This window comes from Plecotus auritus (genome assembly GCF_963455305.1).
Source record: "Plecotus auritus genome assembly, chromosome: 4".
Lineage (NCBI taxonomy): Eukaryota > Metazoa > Chordata > Mammalia > Chiroptera > Vespertilionidae > Plecotus > Plecotus auritus.
The window spans coordinates 117,099,669-117,122,508 of NC_137775.1; the positions used below are offsets into that span (position 1 = coordinate 117,099,669).

The window sequence follows — 22,840 nt, forward strand, 5'->3', positions numbered from 1 at the left end:
ATAAATATAACACTGGACTATCTTCTCAGATTTTCAAAAAACAGATTTTTTTTTTAAACTCTAGCAATAGGATTCAATGGAAAATGTTTATACTTAACTTATATCCCTGGTATAACCATTAATTGTTGGTTCTTTGGAAATTACTTAAGAAAGCCCAGGATCTAAGAGTGACCTATAAAATAGGTACTGGACCTCAGTATCCTAAAAAATTTTAAGGATGTTTCCTGTGAAATGGTTGCCCAGTATAGTCAATTCTCTATTAAGAGAAGAGCTCTATGGCACAGAAATTACAATGTCTACACTTGCCTTTCATCAGGACTATGTTGGAGGGTGGTGATTATTACAACTTTAACAAAAATAAAATCCTGCCTAGCTAAGCCCAATGAGGAGTGGATCATGGTGGAAGCCCCTTCACTCCTCCAGCCCTTAGCCAGGCCCCGGTCAGAGAAACTCATGTCAGTGGACACTGAACTGATTTCTCTGTCTTCAAGTGTATCACAATAGCTTGATGAAGACAAATTTCAGAGGATCCATTGGGAAGTTTTATTTCAAATGCATATCCATGTGGCAGAGCCTTTTAGGTCTCCCTTCACCTGTGCAGCTTGTTACAGGGCTGGCAGAACTGAGCCAGGTGAAGTCAATAGTTACATGAGCCTGCTGGGTTCCACAGTGGATTTCCAGAGTGTTTCAAGTTCTGAAGCAAATTAGACAGGGACCCTGAACACTGTGAGGTGCTGCACAGCTTAGCAATAACAAACCTCAGTCCTAGGAGAAATAGTCAACACAAATAACCGGCAAACCTCATCACAAACTCCCTTTCATTTACACATTACAACTCATCAACCATCTGATATAGACAGGCTTATTTCATTTTAATACCCCTAATCATGGCTGCCATTATTTGCCTTATTTTGAAGAGGGATAAATCAAGGAGCAGAGAAGTAAGATAATTTGCCCAAGGTCACAGTGCATCGTGGAGGCAAGGTTCAAGCCACAAGGTCTTATTTTGGAGCCTGACCTCTCAGCCATCATGCACCACTTTTTCTTTCTATTATGGTCATGGCCACCATTGCCATAGTTTATACTTCTACAGAATTTTATAAAATATATAATGCACCTTGAAAATACATCCAGAATTGGAACATTCCTCACTCCACCCCTCAACCTTGATCCAAACCATTACTACTTCCCTGGATTAAAACAACAGATTTCTGACAGGCCTCCATGTATCTGTTCTGCCCCCTTCCCCTTACAATTTCTTATCATTGCAGCCAGAGTGATTCTTATAAAAATGAGTGAACTCATGCCCTGACCAGGTGATTCAGTTGTGTTGAGAGTCATCCCATACACCAAAGGGTTGTGGGTTCAATTCTCGGTCAGGATGCATATGGAAGGCAGCTGATCAATGTTTTTCTCTCATCAATGTTTCCCTTCCTCTCTCTAAAAATCAATGAAAACATATCCTCGGGCAAGAATTAAAAAAAAAATAAAAGAGTTAGTCCATATCCATGTTCTGTTCAAAACCATCCAGTTTCACCCTAAGTCCTCCTCACGGCCCATGCCTCACTGAGGTGTGCTGAGGGTGCCCCACTCTCCCACCTAAGGGCTCTGCACTTCCTCTTTCTCAGGCCTGGCACACAGCTTTCCTCGTCTTTCATGGACTGTGCTCTTGCTTCCTTTAGGTCTGGGTTCAGTTGTCACATTTTCACTGAAGACTTTTCTGATCAATTCTTATGACCCCAGGTACTGTCATCTCCTAAACATCCGACTACTATCTAGTCACTTATTTGTTTATTGTTGCACCCCCTCCACCGCCCCCAATAATGGAATATATATAACATGGATGAGGGCAGGGGCTGTTTTGGCTGCTGCTATCTCTCTAGTCCCTAGGACAGCTGATACTTGGGAAATGTTTGTTAAATGAATAAAAACTTACACCTTCATTATCTCCCCTAATTCTGAAAAAAGTCAGGACATAGGTATTTATTTTCCTGTTTTAAAATGAATAAACGGAGGTTCAGAGGTAAAGGTCTGGTTAGACAAAGCTTTTAGAGACTCTAAGAACAGACACTGTCCTTATCCAATATCCTAAAAGCAAAACAAAGCAAAGCAACCTCCATTTTAACTTACTTTATTTTTCTAGCTATGGAATTTGTAGACAAATTATAAAACAACCCTCCCCCCAAAAACACACACCCCCCCACACACACAAAACATACAACAACAACAAAACAAGACTGGTACTTACTCTGGTTTTTACACTTCAGTCAGTTCCAGCTTCCAACAAGAGTTTAATGCATTCTTTATTTCCATTTTTACAGGCCAGGTATAGAGGTGTCTGTCCTCCATCAGCAGCATGATTAATGTTAGCATCATATGCAATTAGTAATTCTACATACCTAAACACAAGATTATGATTAATTACACAGGAACTGGGTTTGATATCTGAAGTGCCACCTAACCAAGATATTAAATATAGATAATAATGCTAAAGTCATTCTGTATCTATATGTATATAATAAATAAACATATGTCATAAATTATTGTGGATCCTATTATATAGGGTACTGTTTTTTTAACAAGGCTAGAAGATATATTTTAATCACAAACTTAATTACTCCCCTGAAAATTTAAAACAGCAACCTTAGTCAAGTGCTGAAACTTGGGTTATGACACTTCTCTGTAACCATCTTGTAAAAGTGGAGTCCTTGGAATAGTTTAACTTACTGGAATGAATGATTTAACTGTGCTTGACATATATATTATTTGTGGTTTTTTGAACCACAAATAATATATATGTCAAGCACAGTTAAATCATTCATTCCAGTAAGTTAAAAAGTAAGGCTGCTGAGTCATTCTGAGATTTTTCACTTGAGAAAATAATTATAAATAGCACAGACAGCAGGGCACCATGCGCCTCCACTATAAAAAGCAGCAGGGAGGCAGGGAAAATGGCTGCCTGGGGGAAAGGACGGCAGAGGCTTCTTGTCTCCTGAAGGGGTGCTAGTTTGCAATGAAGAAGCCACAGCTAAGCAGAAACTCATTGCCATAAAAATCAAGATGGAAAGAAATGAGGTAAATTCAAGACACAGTGGCTCTTACTAACTAGCTAAATACCAAAAGCTTGAGTTTATAAAATTAGATGAAAATAAACTTAGAAGAGAGGACTAAATAAATCATAGTCAAATTGGGAAGCAATTCACATCATCTTAATTTTTTTTTTACTTCAGATGAATGTTTTCTTTTTTAAAATTGAATTTATTGGGGTGACATTGGATCTGTAATACTTTCAACAATAAAGATAAATTTTAGAAAGTACAGGTTTCAAGTGTACAACTCAACAAAACATCATCTGCATACACCATCATGTGCTCATCGCCCAAAGTAAAGTCTCTTTCTGTCCCCCTTAGCCCACTTCCACATCCCCACCTATCTTTCTCTCTGGCTATCGCTATACTGTTGTCTGTGTCTATGTGTTTTATATATATGGTGGGTGTTTTTGCTTAATCCCTTCACCTTCTCTCATCCAGTCCCCAGGCCTCTCCCCTCTGACAGCCATCTGTTCCATGTATCTTGGCTTTCCTTCAAAACGTTTGGTTTATTTATACATATTTGAAAAATAACTTACATACTGATATGTGTGTGTATCTCATACACATTTAAATTAATCAACCCCAGCATTCTTCCTTTTTGTAAAGCTATCCATGCCTCTACTCCCATGACTGTTATACTACCCAAGTGAGCGGCCCTACAGATTACCTGGTGACAGCAAAGGGAAAGTATAGCCCAGAAGAAATCCCTCTTGGAGGACTCAAGACATGCAAAAAATAATAGCAAGACCTATGGTCCTCAATAATAACTCAGGGTGATAACATGCAGAAAAAATGAAAATTGTATACTTTAAGGATGCATTTTGAAAAGTTTCCATTTATTATGGATAACATTAGTGTGAACCTTAAAACCTCTATTCCAAGAATTCTGAAATTTGTTAAAGAACATTTCTATCAGGATAGTTATGTAAAAAGTTGAAAAGTTGAAAATAGCTTGTAATTATCCACTACCTTTCAGCACAGAGAAAAAACTTAGCTATATTCTATTTTAGTAACATATGACTCAATTTTTAAAATCATTACTATGTTCAACTGCCTTAGTAAGCTAATAAAGGAATCATTGCTGAAGTTATGTACATCTTAATCATTGCTGAAGTTATGGCTATTTTGGTTTTGTGCTCTAATTACTTTCAACATGTAAAGTTTCTGCTTCATTTTTTTAAAAAAAATGATCAGGTAAATAATTGAGATTTAATAATGAATAAATTGCTACTAGAAAGCTAAGACTGTTACAAATAATATAGTTCTATGTTTTACTTTTAATGTGATCTTAAGTAAAAAAGCTTCTTTGTGTTGGGGTGGTGGAAAATAGTGAAGAACAAAGTCTAACGGTTCATTTTATTGTTGATATGTGATCAAAAGATTATCTTCTTCAGAATCAAGTACATTTATGTGAGGTTTGGACACAGCATATTTCTCTTTCTTCACTCCCCTCATTTACAACTCTTTACCAATTATTAAGTAGAGCAAATTTAGGATCCTACTTTGTGTTTAAATCTTAAAAAATATTTATTAAGTTTATTTGCCAATTGATTTTAAGCACTAGTTTGCAACTTCAGCCAGAACTAAGATATGTAAGCAAAATATAAAGAATCTCTTTTCATAGTAAAATAAATTAAGAGGATCTCTTACTTGAAATGTCCCTGAGCAGCTGCAGTACACAAGGGTGTGAAGCCATTTCTATCAGCAGCATTGACTTGGGCTTCTGCATTCAGCAGCAATCTCACACAATCTATGGGTTTTAACAGAAAGCCACTTGAATCCCTCATTTAGAGCATTGGTGAGCCAAATTCTATAAAAGCTGTAGACAGATACTAATTCCAAAGGACCTTTCCCGCGCACAGTTCACCTCCACAGACTGCTTCTGGGGAAAGCAGCCGCTCTTCCTGAAGACTGTAATACCCCAGGCTCACTAAGATGTGGTTTTTATTCCTGTTGGTGCTTTGGGAAGAGTTGCTGAGGAGTGAGAGAACTGTCTGGAGTGTGCCAGAAAACACTTTACCAGATTTTCTTACCAGACTATTCCAGAGAATGTTATTGGATGGAGAACAAAATCCATTTACCAAATTGAAATACCATTCTTTATATTTAGTTAAATTCTTACTTTATGTTTTAATCTTTAAAATGTTTTTGTGTAGCAGTCATCCTACACTTAACTCCATGAATGAGGATACAGGTGAAACCATAGTAACCTGACTCAGGCATAAATAGCACACGGACCTCATGTTCCTCTTATGATTTACCAGATTTCTCTATATTAAAAAAATTCCCACCCTAACCGGTTTGGCTCAGTGGATAGAGCATCGGCCTGCAGACTGAGAGGTCCCAGGTTCTATTCCGGTCAAGGGCATGTACCTTGGTTGCGGGCACATCCCCAGTGGGGGTTGTGCAGGAGGCAGCTGATTGATGTTTCTCTCTCATTGATGTTTCTAACTCTCTATCCCTCTCCCTTCCTCTCTGTAAAAAATCAATAAAATATATTTTTTTAAAAATTCCCATAGTGCTTTTGAAGTAAAAAAAGAAGTCCAAAGTACTTTTAAAATAATGAGCTCCTTTATTAGCTCACTAGAATCTTCCATTTCATCCACCTGAACACAGTAAAGCTCTGTAGACTTCCAAGGAAGCCGCAAGACCTGAATTACTCCACAGCCATACGGCTTCCATAGGCAATGCTGTTTCACTTCGCACATGCAGTCAAATCACCTTGTTCTTCACTACCTTGTGTTTTGGTATATTTGACTATACGATTTGCTTGTTAAGGAACAAAAGTAATTCCTACATTTCATCAATATGTCATTTATAGTTGTACAGTTTCTTAGCTTTAAAAAAAATCCAAATAACTATAAATTGTTTCAACTTCAGAACAATTTCAGACCCTTGATCTTTCCTAACTACTAACACTTTCCCTCTCTGACTTTCACACACATCAGGTATTTTTAACAGACAAATTAGGGTTATTTTGTCCTGACCAAAATGATCACAGATGGAGGGCTTTATTCTAAAATGGCTGAACAGTAACTAAACCTAAATTTCCTATCTACACAACACATTCCATTGTATATAAAACAAAGATTACTTTTTTTTGCTAGCTGCCCAACATTTTATATCGCAGAACTGCACAATTTGGATTTTTACAAATGTTTACAAAATCTTTAAATCATGTTTAAAAAAATTATCCACTACCTGTAAGGGAAAACTGAAACCAAAGTAAACTTTTTGCTCCTGACAGTGGTTCCAAGGGCTTTGACGCTCTATCCTTTTGCAAGTGGGTAGTACAGTGAGGTGATATTATCCCCATGTTTACCTGTATGTCCATTCTTAGCAGCAGAATACAAGGCAGAATGGCCATCTTCACAGGAGTAATTAATGTCCAGTCCTTCTTCATTAAGCAGCATTGATAATAAAGTGACATTTCCCTGGGCAGCAACTTGCTGAAGAAGGGTGGGCCTGCCAGCCAGGGGGGCAGGACCACCACTCATTAGCAAAGGGGTTAGGGAGGGTGACCAGCCTGTGGGTTAAAGTGAGTCTAGTTAGAGAACAGGAGCAAGGACAAGTGATAGACTTACCCACTCCTTCCTGAATGACACAAACACAGACATATGAACATGTATTCCTGGAGGATTATGTGGTTTCTAACATTATCAGTCTGTTAATATTTACTTAGCACAAATCTGTACTGTCATTTCAATTTTATATCTGCTAATTAGGTTAACATGCATGGTCACAAATTATTTTTAGATATCAGTCTTGCACAGATAAGGGTTAAAGTGGGGATTGGATTTAGGAAACTAAGATGGCTGTCTCATTTTAAAAGTTCAAATTCATCTTCAAGGTTTCAAAACAACTTGCTTTTTAAAATTATGTATGAATTTTCTCATTTTCAATATCAATCTAAAAAAGTTAACTGGTATCTTCAGGTATAAGATAGAAATAGTTGTAAGAAATATAAATTTTCCTTTCTTGACAATGTTTCCAAGGTATTTAATTTTACATAAACCATTGAGATGGACCAAATACTGTCAAGGAATCTACTTATACTCCTTGAATTCCCTTATTTAAGAATAAAAATAATGGGACCAACTACTATTCGGTATCAACAGCTAATAGAAGCATTACATATATGATTGGATCTAAAGTATACCACTACAAATAACATAATTTTGAAGACTGTATCATCTGGCCATCTTTATAGCATGTGTTCCAGAAAATTTTAAGCAGCCAACAAGACAGGACACTGTACATATAAGATTTAACAAAAAGTTATCATAGTTAGATATTTTTCATCAGTATTTAGCAGCTTTAGAAGAGAATCTGTTAAGTGTGTGAAGTCGGCTGCATATAGCATGGAAAATTTTCTGAATTCTTCCTTGATCAAAAAGCTGTAAAAACAGTAAAGTAAAAACATTTATTTAATGTGACATATAGGTATTTTGTCTATTTTTGGCTTAAATACAATTCAAAACACATCATTTTATTTTCTTCCTTATGGAGCCTCAAACACCTCTAAGCAATGTTGGTGTGCATATAAAGGCATATGTGCACATTGTCACTCCTCAGGGCATAGTTTCTACAGATATCTGCTAACATCCCATGTAGTAACATAATAGATGAAGCTTTTCTATTCTTTACACAATGGCCTCAGGATAACATTTTAGGTATATGGGTATTACATTATTATGTATGTAATATTCAGTCCTTATAATTGAATCTTAATTATTGGCCTTACATTATTTTAATAAATATTAAAACTACATATCAAAGGATTTCTCAATATTTAAAAAAATTATTTGTAATAGACAAAGCAGTTTATACAAATGAAACTAGAACTGCTCATTAAAAGCTGAGCATTATATCTTCATAATTTATCTGGGTCCATAAATAATTTATTGCTGTTACCCTATTAGATTGCAGTGACATACAGAATTCATAAAATTAAGTATTTATCTAAACTTTGTGATATTTTCCCATTGATACTCATTTTCTCTTCTTACAAAAGTAGTATTTGTACTTCATACTTACAAGAAGGCTCCTCTCTGGTACATTTTACCTTGTGTATTTTCTTAAAAACAAACAAAAAACAAGCCCACAAAAATTAAATCAGTACTTATCGGAAATGGATGACAAACAAAAATTGTAAACACCAAGGTATGAAACCTTGACTGCAAAGCAAACAAAAAGCAATATGAAAGCATTGTACTGTGGTCCTCCATGGAATAGGAGGGAATGTGGCTTACTCTTTCTCCCTCCCTCCAGCCCTCTTTTCCTTCCTTTCCTCCCTTTCTCTTTCCCCTTCCTTCCTTCCTTCCTTCCTTCCTTCCTTCCTTGCTTCCTCCCTCCCTCCCTCCTTCCCTCCCTCTCTCCCTACCTTCTCTCTCTCTCTCTCCTCCCCTCTTCCCTTCCTCTCTGTATTTCCCTCTAACTCATCCAAGGATTCTTGGTTATTGATATCCCTTTAAGAATATCAACAGGTATCTAATAAATTATTTGTTATTCTTTGGGGATTTGTTTTCATTTTTTTCCATACGATTCTAGCCTTGGGGGACAATTTTAATATAACTATATTTTAACTTCTTTATATGGAAATATTCAACTATGGATATAATTTCCTGGGAAACTTTATTTTTACTAAAAAGCTATCCATAAGATAAAATATTTTATTCAAAAATGTTTTCAATCTTTAGACTACTGAAGAGTCTTATAGTTCTATCTCTATTACACAAATCTGCAGGAAAATATACATTAATTACCTTATTTTGTTAGAGGTTTGCAGTACATTTAAAAAGATTTACAAAGAAAAATGCTTTATAAATACCAAGTATTGTTAAAGTTTAAATAAACCTTTTTTGTCTGCACTATCATTTCCAATTTTCTCTAGCACAGACAAACTTAAGTTATTGTAATAAATCCTTCTATAAGCATGGGAAAAATAAAACCTTACCATAATCATTTATTCCTTATTTTAGATTCCCAACAATGATAAAAATGATAACAGTTACCTGACTTTTTAAGTAATGGTGAAGCAATGATAGAACAGATCTGCGGTCATACAGTTACTTTAATGATGTTAGAAAAAGGTCATTCAGCTTCGCAGTGCCATGTGCACACATCAGTAAGGGTGAGCATCTGACAGACATGCAGTGACGAGGGGCAGACATTAGGTGCCATAGCAGAAGGAAGAGTGGAGACCAGCTTCTGGCATCAGCTTCAGGGTGTGGAGAAGGTTAATGTCATAGCTCAGATCAATCTTGTTTTCTGATGTAGCCTTTAAGCCATTCATACACGGGGAATAACTTTTAAAATGTATGCTTAAATAAGAAAAAAAAATCTGAACCAAATTAAATAAAATGTACCAAAATTAAAAATATTTCCAAGGGTATGGAAACTCAGCTGCCTGGGGCGATTTCTGGTTTAGGCTTCTATTCATCTAACAATTAAAATGTGTTCACTTGACAAGTTCATGAGGAACAAAAAAACTAATTTCCTTATAACTTAAAAATATTATTTAAAAATTTAGCATTTGGCCATAGAAATTGTTAATAGGGTTAGAGTAATTTATAATATATTCATTGAAGTGGTATCTTTTGTCACTGTAATCTCCTCAGTGCTTTATTAATCAGAATTCTTTCTCACGGATATAAGCTGACACAGAAACACAGAATTTTAGTTTGAAAGATCATGGGATCTAGTGGTTCTCCACGGAGGGAGTGGTAGTGAACTTTTGTTTGAAAATTCAACAGGCAACTTTAACAAATCTCTTTGGTTTGGAACTACTATTACTTTTTGGTTCAATGCTTTCATTTTTAGATGGAAAAACTAATGGCTCCGAGTAAATGTGCTCTTTAGGGTGATACGTAGAAAGGGACTAACCCTGCCTTCTTATACTCCGTGTTCTTTTCACCCCTGAAACGAGCCCACATCTACCATGCATTTGGCAGGTGTGCTGTCCCCAGGCCCTGCCCTTACCAACCACAATGCATTAGTGGCTGCTTAGAAGATTCATACCCTTCGATGAGCTTCTGCTCTGCAGAGGCAGGAACTCACCCAGGCACAGATGGGTTAAAAAGCAGGATGGAGGGAGCTCTGGTGCTTCCTAGTTGCAATGAGTGGGGGGGGGGGGGGGGGGGGGGCAAAAATAGGAGCAATCTAATTGGAAAACAGAGTCCAAATCCTATACCTCATTTAGAAACTTCAGGCTAAGCTACACCCATGGGGGAGTTATGCACCCCCCCACCCCGCCCAACTGCGTAATATTAACGTTTCCATTCCCTGAATACACTGCAGGATCAGTAAACACTTGCTGAATGACTACCTCCACAGCCTCCATTTCGACTCATAAACCACATCTTCTAATCAAAGTAAATAGAAACCTGTTATCCCACCAAAGGTAAAACTGCAGTTCTGAAAATATTTTGGGCAAATTACAGAATCAGAGAACAGAAATTAAGGGACCAGTTTCATGCATTTTCAGTGGCTGCTATTTCTTTAGTTCCAGTATTTATTCTCTAACTCTCTAGACACAAGCCAAGGGCATTTTTTAGATGGATCTTTTATCTAAAATTCCACTGTATCCTATGCAGGTCATTCTGGTGAATATACAGGGTTGGGTAAGAGTAGTTCTGCAGTTGTTTGCATGGAAATACAATCATCAATAAATGATAATACAAGAATAAGCCCTATTTTGCATACTCACAACTGTAAACCTACTTTTGCCCAGTCCTGTATCATGGACTAGAATTCTCTGTCTTTAAAGGTTAACTTATAATCCTCCATTGTGGATCCTGGCTTTAAAGCTTATCTACTGAAATCAAAGGCCTTTTGCAGTTGAACTCCAAAGCACAGCCATGACAAAAGCAACTACAGGCAAAGCAGCAAGGTACAAAGTAAAGATAGCTTTGCATTTTAAAAAAAACCAAAAAACTGACTAACTTTATATATCCTAGGAAGTGTTTTCTGTTTTACAGTGTGTGCATTTATGTCAGTAACACTCCACTGTCTGAATGTTTTTGGAACTTCTGTTTTGCAACTGCCTTACAACCATGCAGCACATTCTCTGATTCTCCTGAATGGTAGCAAAAATCCCTCCTTTGAGGGCGAGTTTAACTTGTGAGAAACAGCAAACATCATTTCAGGCGAGGAGAAGGCTATCCAGCTCTGTAATACCATTTTGGATAAAATATATATCCAAATATATATCCCCATAAAGACATACGAAGTAATACTGAAGTCAAGGCTAAAGCAAATTTTCAAAAATGCTTTTAGCAACGATATCACCGAAGCAGTAACAGCATCTCTATTTTTCATTCACTCATGCTGTTCTAAGCTCAGTACTATGCTTCTCATACGTTACGTTAAATCCTCCTAATAGCCACCCTCCCCTCATTAGTAGCATAAGTTCCAATAAGAAAACTTGCTCAGTTCAAGAACATGCACCCCAAACATACAACTGTAAATGGCAAAGCCCATATTCCAACACAAATCTGACTGATATCAAAGTCCCTGCTGTTTCCAATTTTGCCCCTGAACATAATTCTGAAGGGAACTTAATTTCAAGGAGACGGTTTGTAATTGTATAGGTAGTGATGTACTGCTCATTCCCTGATGATTACCAACCGACCTGTTTTCCTATTTCCACTCTTCTCCCTAAATTTTAAATAAAACACTACTCAAATCTTCCTTTAACTCTTGAAGTTTCCTCTCATTAGAACAAGTAATCTCTGCTAACCATTAAGATCCTGAGATAGGCAAGACTTCTCCGAAGTTTCAACTGAACTATGAAACATAACAGTATCTTAGATGCTCATTTACTCGTAAAGTAAAAACGAATCCAGTTCATGGCAATAAAAACCCAGTGCTTCCTCTAGTACTGTAAAACAAATGGGGGAATAAGGACACATATGTAATACCTTAATCAATAAATTTTTTAAAAAATGTTAAAAAAAGGGGAAAAAATCCAGATCTTTATCGACTTCTTTGTTCAAGAGTCCCATATTCTGTGACTTCATAAAGCACGTCTGCAGCGGACACCTTCCCTAACATAGGCCACAAAATTTAGAACATACCAGTTACAGAACAAATCTAATCAATTTTATAATCCAAGTTGGATAGCAGTGTTAATAACTACTTGAAGGGATTGCATTTATGTCATCTCAGAAGCGGTAGAACTGAACACACACTGCCTGGTGATGACCCACTGATATTAAAGTCTGTGAGATAAATTTAATAAGAAGGAACAGTCTTTCTTCCCATGGAAATGCTTTCATCTCTCTAAATTTATGGTCTCCTTGTGCTCCAAACCACTACTTTCAGGTTACTAAGAAAAAAAAAGAGAGAGAGAGAGAGAAAGAAAAAGGAAAAAAGAAAGCACTTAGCATAACAACACCTCAAGATGAATCACCATACCCTGGAGTCATTAAAAAAAAGGAGGAAAGAAATATATATTAAAAAGTATCAAATTTAAAAAAAAAGTTCCATGGCAATGCGAAAGAAATTAAGGCAAGTAAGAGAGCAGGCCACATTCTTAAAAAGGGTATAACATGACAATCCCTTTACCTGATGCTGTTACCAGGAGGATGTCTGAGACACCTGTTCTACAGATTGAGGCACTAACAGGGTTTATGGAAGAGCAAAAGGCAATGGTAGTGGGAATGACAAGGGAATGCTCTGCACATGCAGGCTGGTTCAGTCCAGGGGTTTCAGCAGGCCAGGCACCCACCTGAGACGTGGCCAGGGCTGTCGGTGTCACAGTTAAATCTATGGACGGTTTTGGTGGCAGCTGAGGAGAGGAGGATTTAGGGACATTCTCCTCGGTTATGACCCTGCTCCCTTGCGGTAAACTGGAAGGAGGTGAAGCCACAGTTTTGTTATCTACTTTGGCCCCAGCACTGGAGGCCCTGCTGCTATCCATAACAACTTTGAGTTGGGGGTGGGGTGGAGAAGGAGCTTGGGAGAGCCCTGGCTTTTTTGGAGGGATAGGAGGAGGGTTTCCTCTGTCCACTCGTGCTACACCGGGAGTCTTTAAGCTGGTCCGACCAACAGGAGGGTAGGTGCCAACATCCCCTACTGGGGGCGCTCCAGGCCTTGGGGGTGCTCCTGCTTGAGGGCCTGTAAATCTTGACAGTGCTTGGGTCACAGTATTCCGAGCCAGTTGTTTGGCCACTAGGTTTTCACGACTTGTAGGAGAGACATCTCTTGATGGAGGACTCTGGGTAGTATTTCCATTTTGGTCTGGGTCATTAGCATTGCCCTGGAACCTAAATCTAGCTGCTTGGATGCGTGGGTTTAGACTTGGATGCAGGGACGCATTGGCACACGGTGAGTGTAAACTGTGCACAGGCGGAGCTTGTGAATAGCTCTGGGGAGCTGTGCCTAGTGTTTGCAGGGTAGGAGGGACAGCGTTATTGGGATGTGGGGGTGTGCTACTTGTTAAATCTGGTGTCGAACCAGTGCTGGGTCCATTTTCCTCAATTCTATTTGCACTTGGAGATGAGACAGTGGGCAGAGCGGAGCCAATCAAGTCACCTTGGGAAGCCTGCCTGTCAATACCTGGTCTGACCAAGGTGGCATTGCTGCACACATTCCCTTTTGCATTTGCAGAAACTCGGGGGCTCCCTGTGGAAGGCTTTACAGGCACAGTCAAAGACAACTTCTTCATGTGGTCAGCGCCTTCTATCGGTAGGTCTGTCTGGCAAGCAACAGATCTTGTCATAGGTCCTTCTGTTCCCACAGATATAGAGGCCAAATGCCTATCTTTCGCCTTCCGAGGCAGAGAGAGGCTTGGTTTGCTGTCAGTTCCCCTTTTCAGTTGCTCAATCATTTTCTTCATCTTGTCTATCTCCTCTTTGAGGTCAGTAGTGTGTGCTTCTTCTCGGTGCAGCTTGGCACGAAGCTGTTCCCGTTCAGTGTCAAACTCAGAGAGCTGTTTTTCCATCTGAGCTTCCATTTCTGTGCTTCTTCGTTTCTCAGCAGAGAGTTCCTCTTCCAATGCACTGGTCTTTTTCTTTTCCTCGTCCAGTTTGGCCATTACTTCTTCTAGCTTTTGGGCCTCATCTATGACTTTGCCCGAGAGCTGTTTGCACTCCTTGACCAGCATCAGGACCACATGCTTATTCTTGCCGCGTTCTTCCTCCAGGCGGGAGGCCAGATTCTTGTGCTCTTGCTCAAGGGCTTGCAGCTGAAGCTTTTCCATCTCCAGCTGAAAGACATTCACAGGACAGCTCTATTAATATGCAGAAAGTTCTTTTAGCCAAAGAAGTGCTTCTTGTGAGATTTTTCTTACAATTACATGATTTGGGTTAGCTAAAATGCCACATTTCCATTAAGAAAATTCTCTGTTGGTATAATTTAGATGTTTTTCATAAAATTAGTTACATCTATTTTCTTATTTTAATGAGTCTAAAGTAAGTTACACCAACAGAGAATTTTCTTAATCTACTAAAGTTAACTATAGAAGAGAATAGTAATCTTGTCCTTCTATTCACAGCACAGAGTTCAGTACATTCTATTTTTGTAAAATCAGAGCTCTGTAAAGGAACTACTTTTTTTAAGGTTTAATGCTTTAAAATTACTAACTAATCTTTGCGGTACAGTATAATAAAAAGTGCCAGTAAATAAACACTAAGTTCCTCTATTTGCCAATTGTATTAGATAGCATGTTTTTAACTTTGAGGTTCTTGCGATGGGTTGCTATAGAAATCACATAAAATTATATATGAAAGTTCTTTGAAAACTACAAAGAGCTAAAGAAATACCTTATTAGAATTATAATCAATGTCAGTGAACCCAAAAGTCTGACCCCATCTCCTACGTCAGCCTCACTTGCTCACTTAGCTCCCACTCTATTGGCTTCCTTTAAGTTTCTTGAACACTCATAAACGTGGTCTTGTCTCAGGGTCTTTGACTTTGCTATTCTCTCTGCCTAGAATGCCAATGCACACCTTTATGTGGGGCTCCTGCACTAGGCAGTGACCAAAAGGAGAGAATGGTTCACTGCCCAGCGAGGGCTCTGGCATGTTATTTATTTACTTTGGATGTTTCCTGCTTTGAAGAAGTTGTTAAGTAACATTGCAATGGGTCCTATAAATAGGTGAAATAGGTGATTGGGAATACACATAATACTCCAAGAATAATTAGAGACTATTGTTTATTCATACACACTCTATTCTACTGTATAAAATTTGTAGGGGTGACTTTATAAGTAGATTAGGTAAGATTTGGAGAACAATAGTACTGTCATTATATTTACAGGCATATTTTAGCCATCATAAAAAACATTTATAGTTAAAGCTATGGTGTAGCATTTAACTTTTTTAAATACATCAAATAATAGGTTGCTATGGAAGGCATACACAAAATTAGTTTAAAATATATTTTATATTAGCATCCTCCCCCATTATAACAATGTAGAAAAAAGCAGAAACTAGGTCAGTTTTCAGCTTATATTTAAAATATGAGTTTCATAATTTAGCTCTGAAGGTAGAAAAATGATGTCTTGCAGAACTCTAAGGACTACCTTCATTTTACAAAACAACTACCTACAGGCTAAATTAGTGATTTTTCTGTTGGTATCCAGTTAATCAGTGTCAGAATCAAGACATTCACTCAGGGTTCCACTTGTCTCAAGCTTTTCTCACCATATCACACATCTTGCCCATAGAATTTCCTTACTATGGGTCATCACACTTCATTTTTTAAATAACTTTCATCTTATAATTCAGAATCCAAGTGAAAACTGACTTCCAACAGAAGATTAACTCAACTTATCTCAAATATTTATACAGAAAACTATACTACTATATGTCTCCCATAATTCATTTGTATCTTTGTCCTGCCATCATTCATGTCTATGAATCCTATCTCAGCCTAACATGGGTCTTTTAAAATCTCATCACAGATAGCAGAATACAGAGTAAACCACATAAATGAGGTACCTGCAGAGACATGACTCCAAACTCATTTGCACTTTGAACCCAAATCATCAATCATTCTATCTACCTTTGTTTAGCTTCCTCTACAATTTACCTCATTCATGGGATAAACTTCTGCAACTCTCCCCGAAACTTTAACCAATGACCACTTAGCTGACTCTCAGTCTATCCTAATAGATTCTTTTAACAAGAAAATTCAGACTAACATACCTCTTCTGTATTTGTTTTTTAAAATATATTGTTGAGAGTATTACAGATTTCCCCTTGTCTCTCTCCATTGCCCTCCTCCACCCGAATCCTCGATCTTCTTCCTTCCTCTTCCCCTTCCCCTTCTTCTTCTGCTTAATGAAGACCCTTCAACATTTCATGTAATACTGGTTTGGTGATGATGAACTCCTTTAGCTTTTTCTTGTCTATGAAGCTCTTTATCTGACCTTTAATTCTAAATGGTAGCTTTGCTGGGTAATCTTGGTTGTTGGTCCTTGCTTTTCATCACTGAATATTTCTTACCACTTAATTCTGGCCTCCAATGTTTCTGTTGAGAAACAAGCTAACAGTCGTATGGGCGCTCCCTTGTAAGTAAATAACTGCTTTTCTCTTGCCGCTCTTAAGATTCTCTGTCTTTAACCTTTGGAATTTTAATAATGATGTGTCTTCGTGTGGGGTCTCTTTGGGTTCATCTTGTTTGGAACTCTCTGTACTTCCTGGACTTGTAAATATATTTTTATCATCATGTAGGGAAAGTTTTCTGTCATTATTTCTTCAAATAGATGTTCAACTTTTTACTCTCTCTCTCTTCTCCTTCTGGCACCCAAATGATGTGAATGTTGGTATGCCTGAAGTTGTCCTAGAGGCTCCTTACGCTATCTTTATATTTTTGGATTCTATTTAATTTTTGCTATTCTGATTGGGTGTTTTTTGCTTCCTTATATTCCAAATTGCTTATTTGATTCTTAGCATCCACTACTCTACCATTGATTTCCTATAAATTATTCTTCATTTCAGCTAGTGAATCCTTAATTTCTGACTGGTCCCTTTTCATGTCTTTGATGTCATGACATTCTCACTAAGTTCCCTGACATTCTCAGTAAGTTCCTTGAAGCTCTCATTAAGTTCCTTGAACATCACTATAACCATTGTTTTGAATTCTATATGTAGTAGTTTGTTTGCTTCCAATTCACTCAGTTCTTTTTCTGGATTTTTTTTTTTTTTCATTTTTCTTTGTTTTTACATTTTGGCTGCTTCTCTGTGTTTGTTTCTATGTATTAGGTAGCTGCTACATCTCCAGGATTTTGTAGAGTGGCCTTGTGTAGAAGGTGTCCTATAGGGCCCAATGGCTCAGCCTCCTCAGTCTCCTGAGCTAGGCACTCTAGGTGTGCCCCTATATGGGCTATGTGCACTATCCTGTTGTAGTTGAGCCTTGATTGCTGTTGGCATCACTGGGAGGGATTGACCCCCAGGCCAACTGGCTGTGAAGACTAGCTGTGGCTACAGCAGAAGACACCCTATGGCACAGGACTTGCTTCAGTGGGGCTTGGGTGTTCACTAAGTCCTCCCCTTGAGTGTGTCACTCATGAATGTGGTAGAGTTGTAATCTGGCATTGTCTGAAGCTGTCCACCAGGTGGACTGGCTCTGCGGTCTCCTGTGAGGTGCAAAGTCAGCCACTGCCAGTGCTCTCATTGGGGCCACCTGGCTTGAGCTACTGAATGATCTGCAGATGGCTGTTACTTGTGTGGGGCCGTGGCTGCATGGGCCGAGGCAGCTGGGGCTGCAGAGGCCTACTCTTGCATGAATTTTGTGCATAGGGCCTCTAGTCAATAATAATCTTAATATAAAAGGCTTAAATGCTCCAATCAAAAGACATAGGGTACCTGAATGGATAAGAAAACATGACCCATATATATGCTGTCTACAGGAGAACCACCTCAGAACAAAAGACTCACACAGGATGAAAGTGAAGGGATGGGGGAAAAATGTCCATGCAAATGGAAATGAAGAAAAAAGAAGGCAGCAATACTTATATCTGACAAAACAGACTTCAAAATGAAGGCCATAATAAGAGACAATGAAGGCCAGGCCACTTCGTAATACTAAAGGGATAAATACAGCAGGGTAAACATATATGCACTCAATATGGAAGCACCCAAATATATAAATAAAACTTCTGGAGGATTTTAAGAGAGAGGAGGAGAGCAATACAATCATAGTAGGTATAGTAGGGGACTTAAACACCCAACTAACATCACTGGATAGATTTTCTAAACAAAAATCAACAAAGAAACAGTGACCCTAAATGACACACTGGATAAAATGGATTATACTGACATTTAAGGAACATTTCACCCCAAAGCTGCAGAATATACATTCTTCTCAAGTATACATGGGACACTGTCAAAGATAGACCACATGTTAGGACACAAACTAAGTCTATACATGGTCAAGAAGACTGAAATCATATCAGTAATCTTCTCCGATCATAATGGCATGAAACTAGAAATCCATAACATTCAAATACATGGAGGCCAAAAAGCATGTTATTAAACACCAAATGAGTTAACAATGAAATCAAGGAAGAAACCCAAAACTTCCTGGGAACAAATGAAAATGAACACACAACAACCCCAAATCTATGAGACACAGCAAAAGCAGTCCTGAGAGGGAAGTTCATATCACTACAGGCCTACTTCAAAAAAAATTTTAATAAACCTTAAAATTTAAGGAATTAGAAAGAGAACAACAAGAAAAGCCAGGGATAAGTAGATGGAAGGAAAAAAATAAAGATCAGAGTGGAAATAATTAACATAGAGATGAATAAAACAATACAAAAGATCAATGAAACCAAGAGCTGGTTCTTTGAAAAGATAAACAAGATTTATGAAACTTTAGGCAGACTCATCAAGAAACAAAGAGAGAGGACCCAAATAAATAGACTCAGAAACAAAAGAGATGAAGTAACAACTGACAGACAGAAATACAAAAGATTGTAAGAAAATACTATGAATAACTATATATGAACAAGCTGGACAACTTGGATGAAATGGAAAATTCCTAGAAAAATACAACCTTCCAAAACTGAATCAGGAAGAATCAGAAAACCTGAATAGGCCAATCACAACTGATGAAATTGAAGCAGCAAACAACAATAACAACAACAAAAAACACACAAAAAACTTCACAGCAAACAAAAACCATGGTCCAGAAGGCTTTACAGGGGAGTTTTCCCAAATATTCAAAGAACTATCATCTATCCTCCTCAAACTATTCCAAAATATTCAAGAGGAAGGAACACTTCCAAGCTCTTTCCACAAGGCCAGTATTATCCTAATTCTAAAACCAGGTAAAGACACTACAAAGAAAGAGAATTACAGGCCAATATTCCTGATGAACATACATGTTAAAATCCTCAACAAAATATTAGGAAATCAGATTCAGCAATACATTAAAAAGACCATACAACAAGAACAAGTGGGATTAATCCAGGGATGCAAGGCTGGTATAATATTCGCAAATCAATAAATGTGATACATCACATAAACAAATTGAAAGACAAAAACCCCATGATTTTATCAACAGATGCAGAGACAGCATTTGACAAATTCCAACCCCCATTTTTGATAAAACTCTCAGCAAAGTGAGAATAGAGAGATCATATCTCAACAAAATAAAGGCCATAAATCACAAACCTACAGCCCACATTATACTCAATGGGAAAAAATTAAAACCATGTCTAGCTGGTTTGGCTCAGTGGATAAGAGCATCGGCCTGTGAACTGAAAGGTCCCAGGTTCGATTCCAGTCAAGGGCACATTCCCGGGTTTTGGTCTCGATCCTTAGTAGGGGACTTGCAGGAGGCAGCTGATCAATGATTCTCTCTCATCCTAGATGTTTCTCTCTCTCCCTCTTCCTTCCTCTCTGAAATCAATAAAAATATTTTTTTTAAAAAACAAACCACAAATGCATATAAAAAAACAATTAAAACCATTTTCCCTAAGAACAGGAATAAGACAGGGTTGTCTGCTTTCACCACTTTTAGTCAACATAGTACAGGAAGTGCTAGCCACAGTTATTTATGAGAAGAAAAAAAATAATAGGCATACATATTGGAAAGGAGGATGTAAAACTATCATTATTCTGAGATGACATGATATTGTACATAGAAAACCCTAAAGACCCCCAAAAAAGTGCTAGATTCAATAAACGAATTCAGCAATGTAGCAGGATACAAAATTAACACCCAGAACTCAATGGCATTTTTATACACCAATAATGCTCTCTTAGAAAGAAAAACTAAAAAAAAAAAAAAAAACTAAAAAAAAAAAAAAACTAAAAAAAAAAAATCCCATTTACCATTGTAACAAAAAAATTAAGATACTTAGAAATAAACTTAACCAATGAGGTAAAAACCTGTACTCAGAAAACTACAGTACATTAAAAAAAAGAGAGATTTAAGAAGATATAGACAAGTGGGAGAAAATACCATGTTAATGGATTAGAATTATTAAAATATCTATACTACCAAAAGCAATCTGTAGATTCAATGCCATCCCTATCAAAATACCAATGGCATATTTCACAGATCTAGAAAAAATACTCCAAAAATTTATATGGAACCAATAAAGACCCTGAATAGACTCAGCAATCTTGAGAATAAAGAACAAAGTTGGAGGGATCACAATACCATATATCAAATTAAACTACAAAGCCATGGTAATCAAAACAGCCTACTACTGGCACAAGAACAGGCATATAGATCAGTGGAACAGACCAGAGAAGCCAGATATCAACCCAAGCCATTATGCTCAATTAATATTTGACAAAGAAGGCAAGACAGTCTCTTCATTAAATGGTGTTGGGAAAATTGGACAGATAAATGCAAAAAAATGAAAGTAGACCACCAACTTATACCATACCCAAGAATAAACTCAAAATGGATTAAAGACTTAAATGTAAGTCATGAAACCATAAAAATTCTAGAAACAAATGTAAGCAGGAAAATATCAGACATCTAACGTAGTAAAGTTTTCTCTGATACAAATTGAGGGCCAGAGAAACAAAGAAAAAGAATAAACAAATGGGACTACATCAAAATACGAAGTTTCTGCACATCAAAATGAATCAGCATCAAAATGAAAAAATACTCAATGTCACTAGTCATCAGAGAGATGCAAAACAACAAGGTACCAACTCACACCTGCCAGAATGGCTATTGTCATGTCAATAAATGAACAAGCAACAAGTGCTGGAGAGGATGTGGAGAAAAAGGAACTCTAGTACACTGCTGGTCGGAATGCAGACTAGTACAACCACTATGTCAAACAGTGTGGAGTTTCCTCAAAAATTAAAAATGGAACTGCCATCTGACCAGGTGATCCCACTTCTAGGAATATATTCTAAGAAGCCAGAAACACTATATGCACCCCTATGTTCAGAGCAGAGCAATTTACAATAGCTAAGATCTGGAAACAGCGTATTAATCAGTAAATGAATGAATGAAAAAACGGTGGTGCATTTATTTACATAATGGAATACTATCCGATCTAATAAAAGAGTAATATGCAAAATGACCATACCTCCACTACACCCACAAGCCACACCCACCAGCCAATCAGGAGCAAGTATGCAAATTAACCCAACCAAGATGGCTGCGGCCACAGAGAGAGCAGGAGGCTTGGGCTTCCCTGGTGATGGAAGAAGCCAAGCTTTCCACCTGCCCTGGCCTGCCTTGGCCTTCACTTAAGGCTACAAAGTTTCAATTATAGAAGATAAATAAATCCCAACAAAAATGATGGCAGCCACGGAGCTGGAAAGAGCAGGAGGCTTGAGTTGCCCCCAGCGATGGAGGAAGCCAAGTTTCCACAGCCCTGGCCTGCCTTGGCCTCCGCTTCAGGCTACAAAGTTTCAATTATAGAAGATAAATAAATCCCAACAAAAATGGCTGCAGCCACGGAGTGAGCAGGAGGCTTGGCTCCACTCAAGGCTACAAAGTTTCAATTATAGAAGATAAATAAATCCCAGATACCAGGGCCTCCACTTGGGTCGCCAGGGGCGTGGCCAGCCTGTAAACCACCACAGGCCCCTCACCCAGGCCGCCCCATGCCCCAGGGGAACCCCCACCCTGATCCGGGACACCCTTCAGGGCAAACCAGCTGGCCCCCACCCATGCACCAGGCCTCTATCCTCTCTAGTCCTATCTAATAAAAGAATAATATGCAAATTGACTGCCATTCCAACACACAAGATGGCTACTTCCATGTGATCAAAGATAGCTGTCCTCATGTAGACACAAGATGGCCGCCACAAGATGGCCAGCAGGGGAGGGACCAGGCCTGCAAGGGAGGGAAGTTGGGACCAGGTCTGCAAGGGAGGGCAGTTGTAGGTGATCAGGCCAGCAGGGGAGGGCAGTTGGGAGGGACCAGGCCTGCAAGGGAGGGCAGCTGGGGGCGATCAAGCCTGTATGGGAGGGCAGTTAGGGGTGACCAGGCTGGCAGAGGAGGGAAGTTGGGGGCAACCGGGCCTGCAGGGGAGAGCAGTTGGAGAGGACCAGGCCTGCAGGGGAGGGCAGTTAGGGGTGACCAGGCCTGCAGGGGGGTATTTAGGGGCAAACAGGCTGGCAGGGGAGCAGTTAGGCATCAATCAGGCTGGCAGGGTAGTGGTTAGGGGGTGATCAGGCTGGTAGGCAGAAGCGGTTAGGGGCAATCAGGAAGGCAGGCAGGCTAGCAGTTGGGAGCCAGCAGTCCTGGATTGGAGAGGGTGCAGGCTGGGCTGAGGGACACCCCCTCCCATGCACGAATTTCATGCACCGGGTCT

At 38.5% G+C, this 22,840-nt stretch overlaps 1 protein-coding gene across 1 annotated transcript in view; it reads right to left on the bottom strand.

The window, feature by feature from the left end:
- The window catches only part of CTTNBP2 (cortactin binding protein 2), a 194,806-nt gene that overhangs the window by 92,458 nt on the left and 79,508 nt on the right, over nucleotides 1–22,840 (bottom strand). Inside the window, 5 exon segments of the mRNA XM_080666006.1 lie at nucleotides 2,249–2,263; nucleotides 2,267–2,399; nucleotides 4,743–4,842; nucleotides 6,415–6,618; nucleotides 12,660–14,301. Of these exon segments, the coding sequence (XP_080522132.1) occupies nucleotides 2,249–2,263; nucleotides 2,267–2,399; nucleotides 4,743–4,842; nucleotides 6,415–6,618; nucleotides 12,660–14,301 (2,094 nt within the window).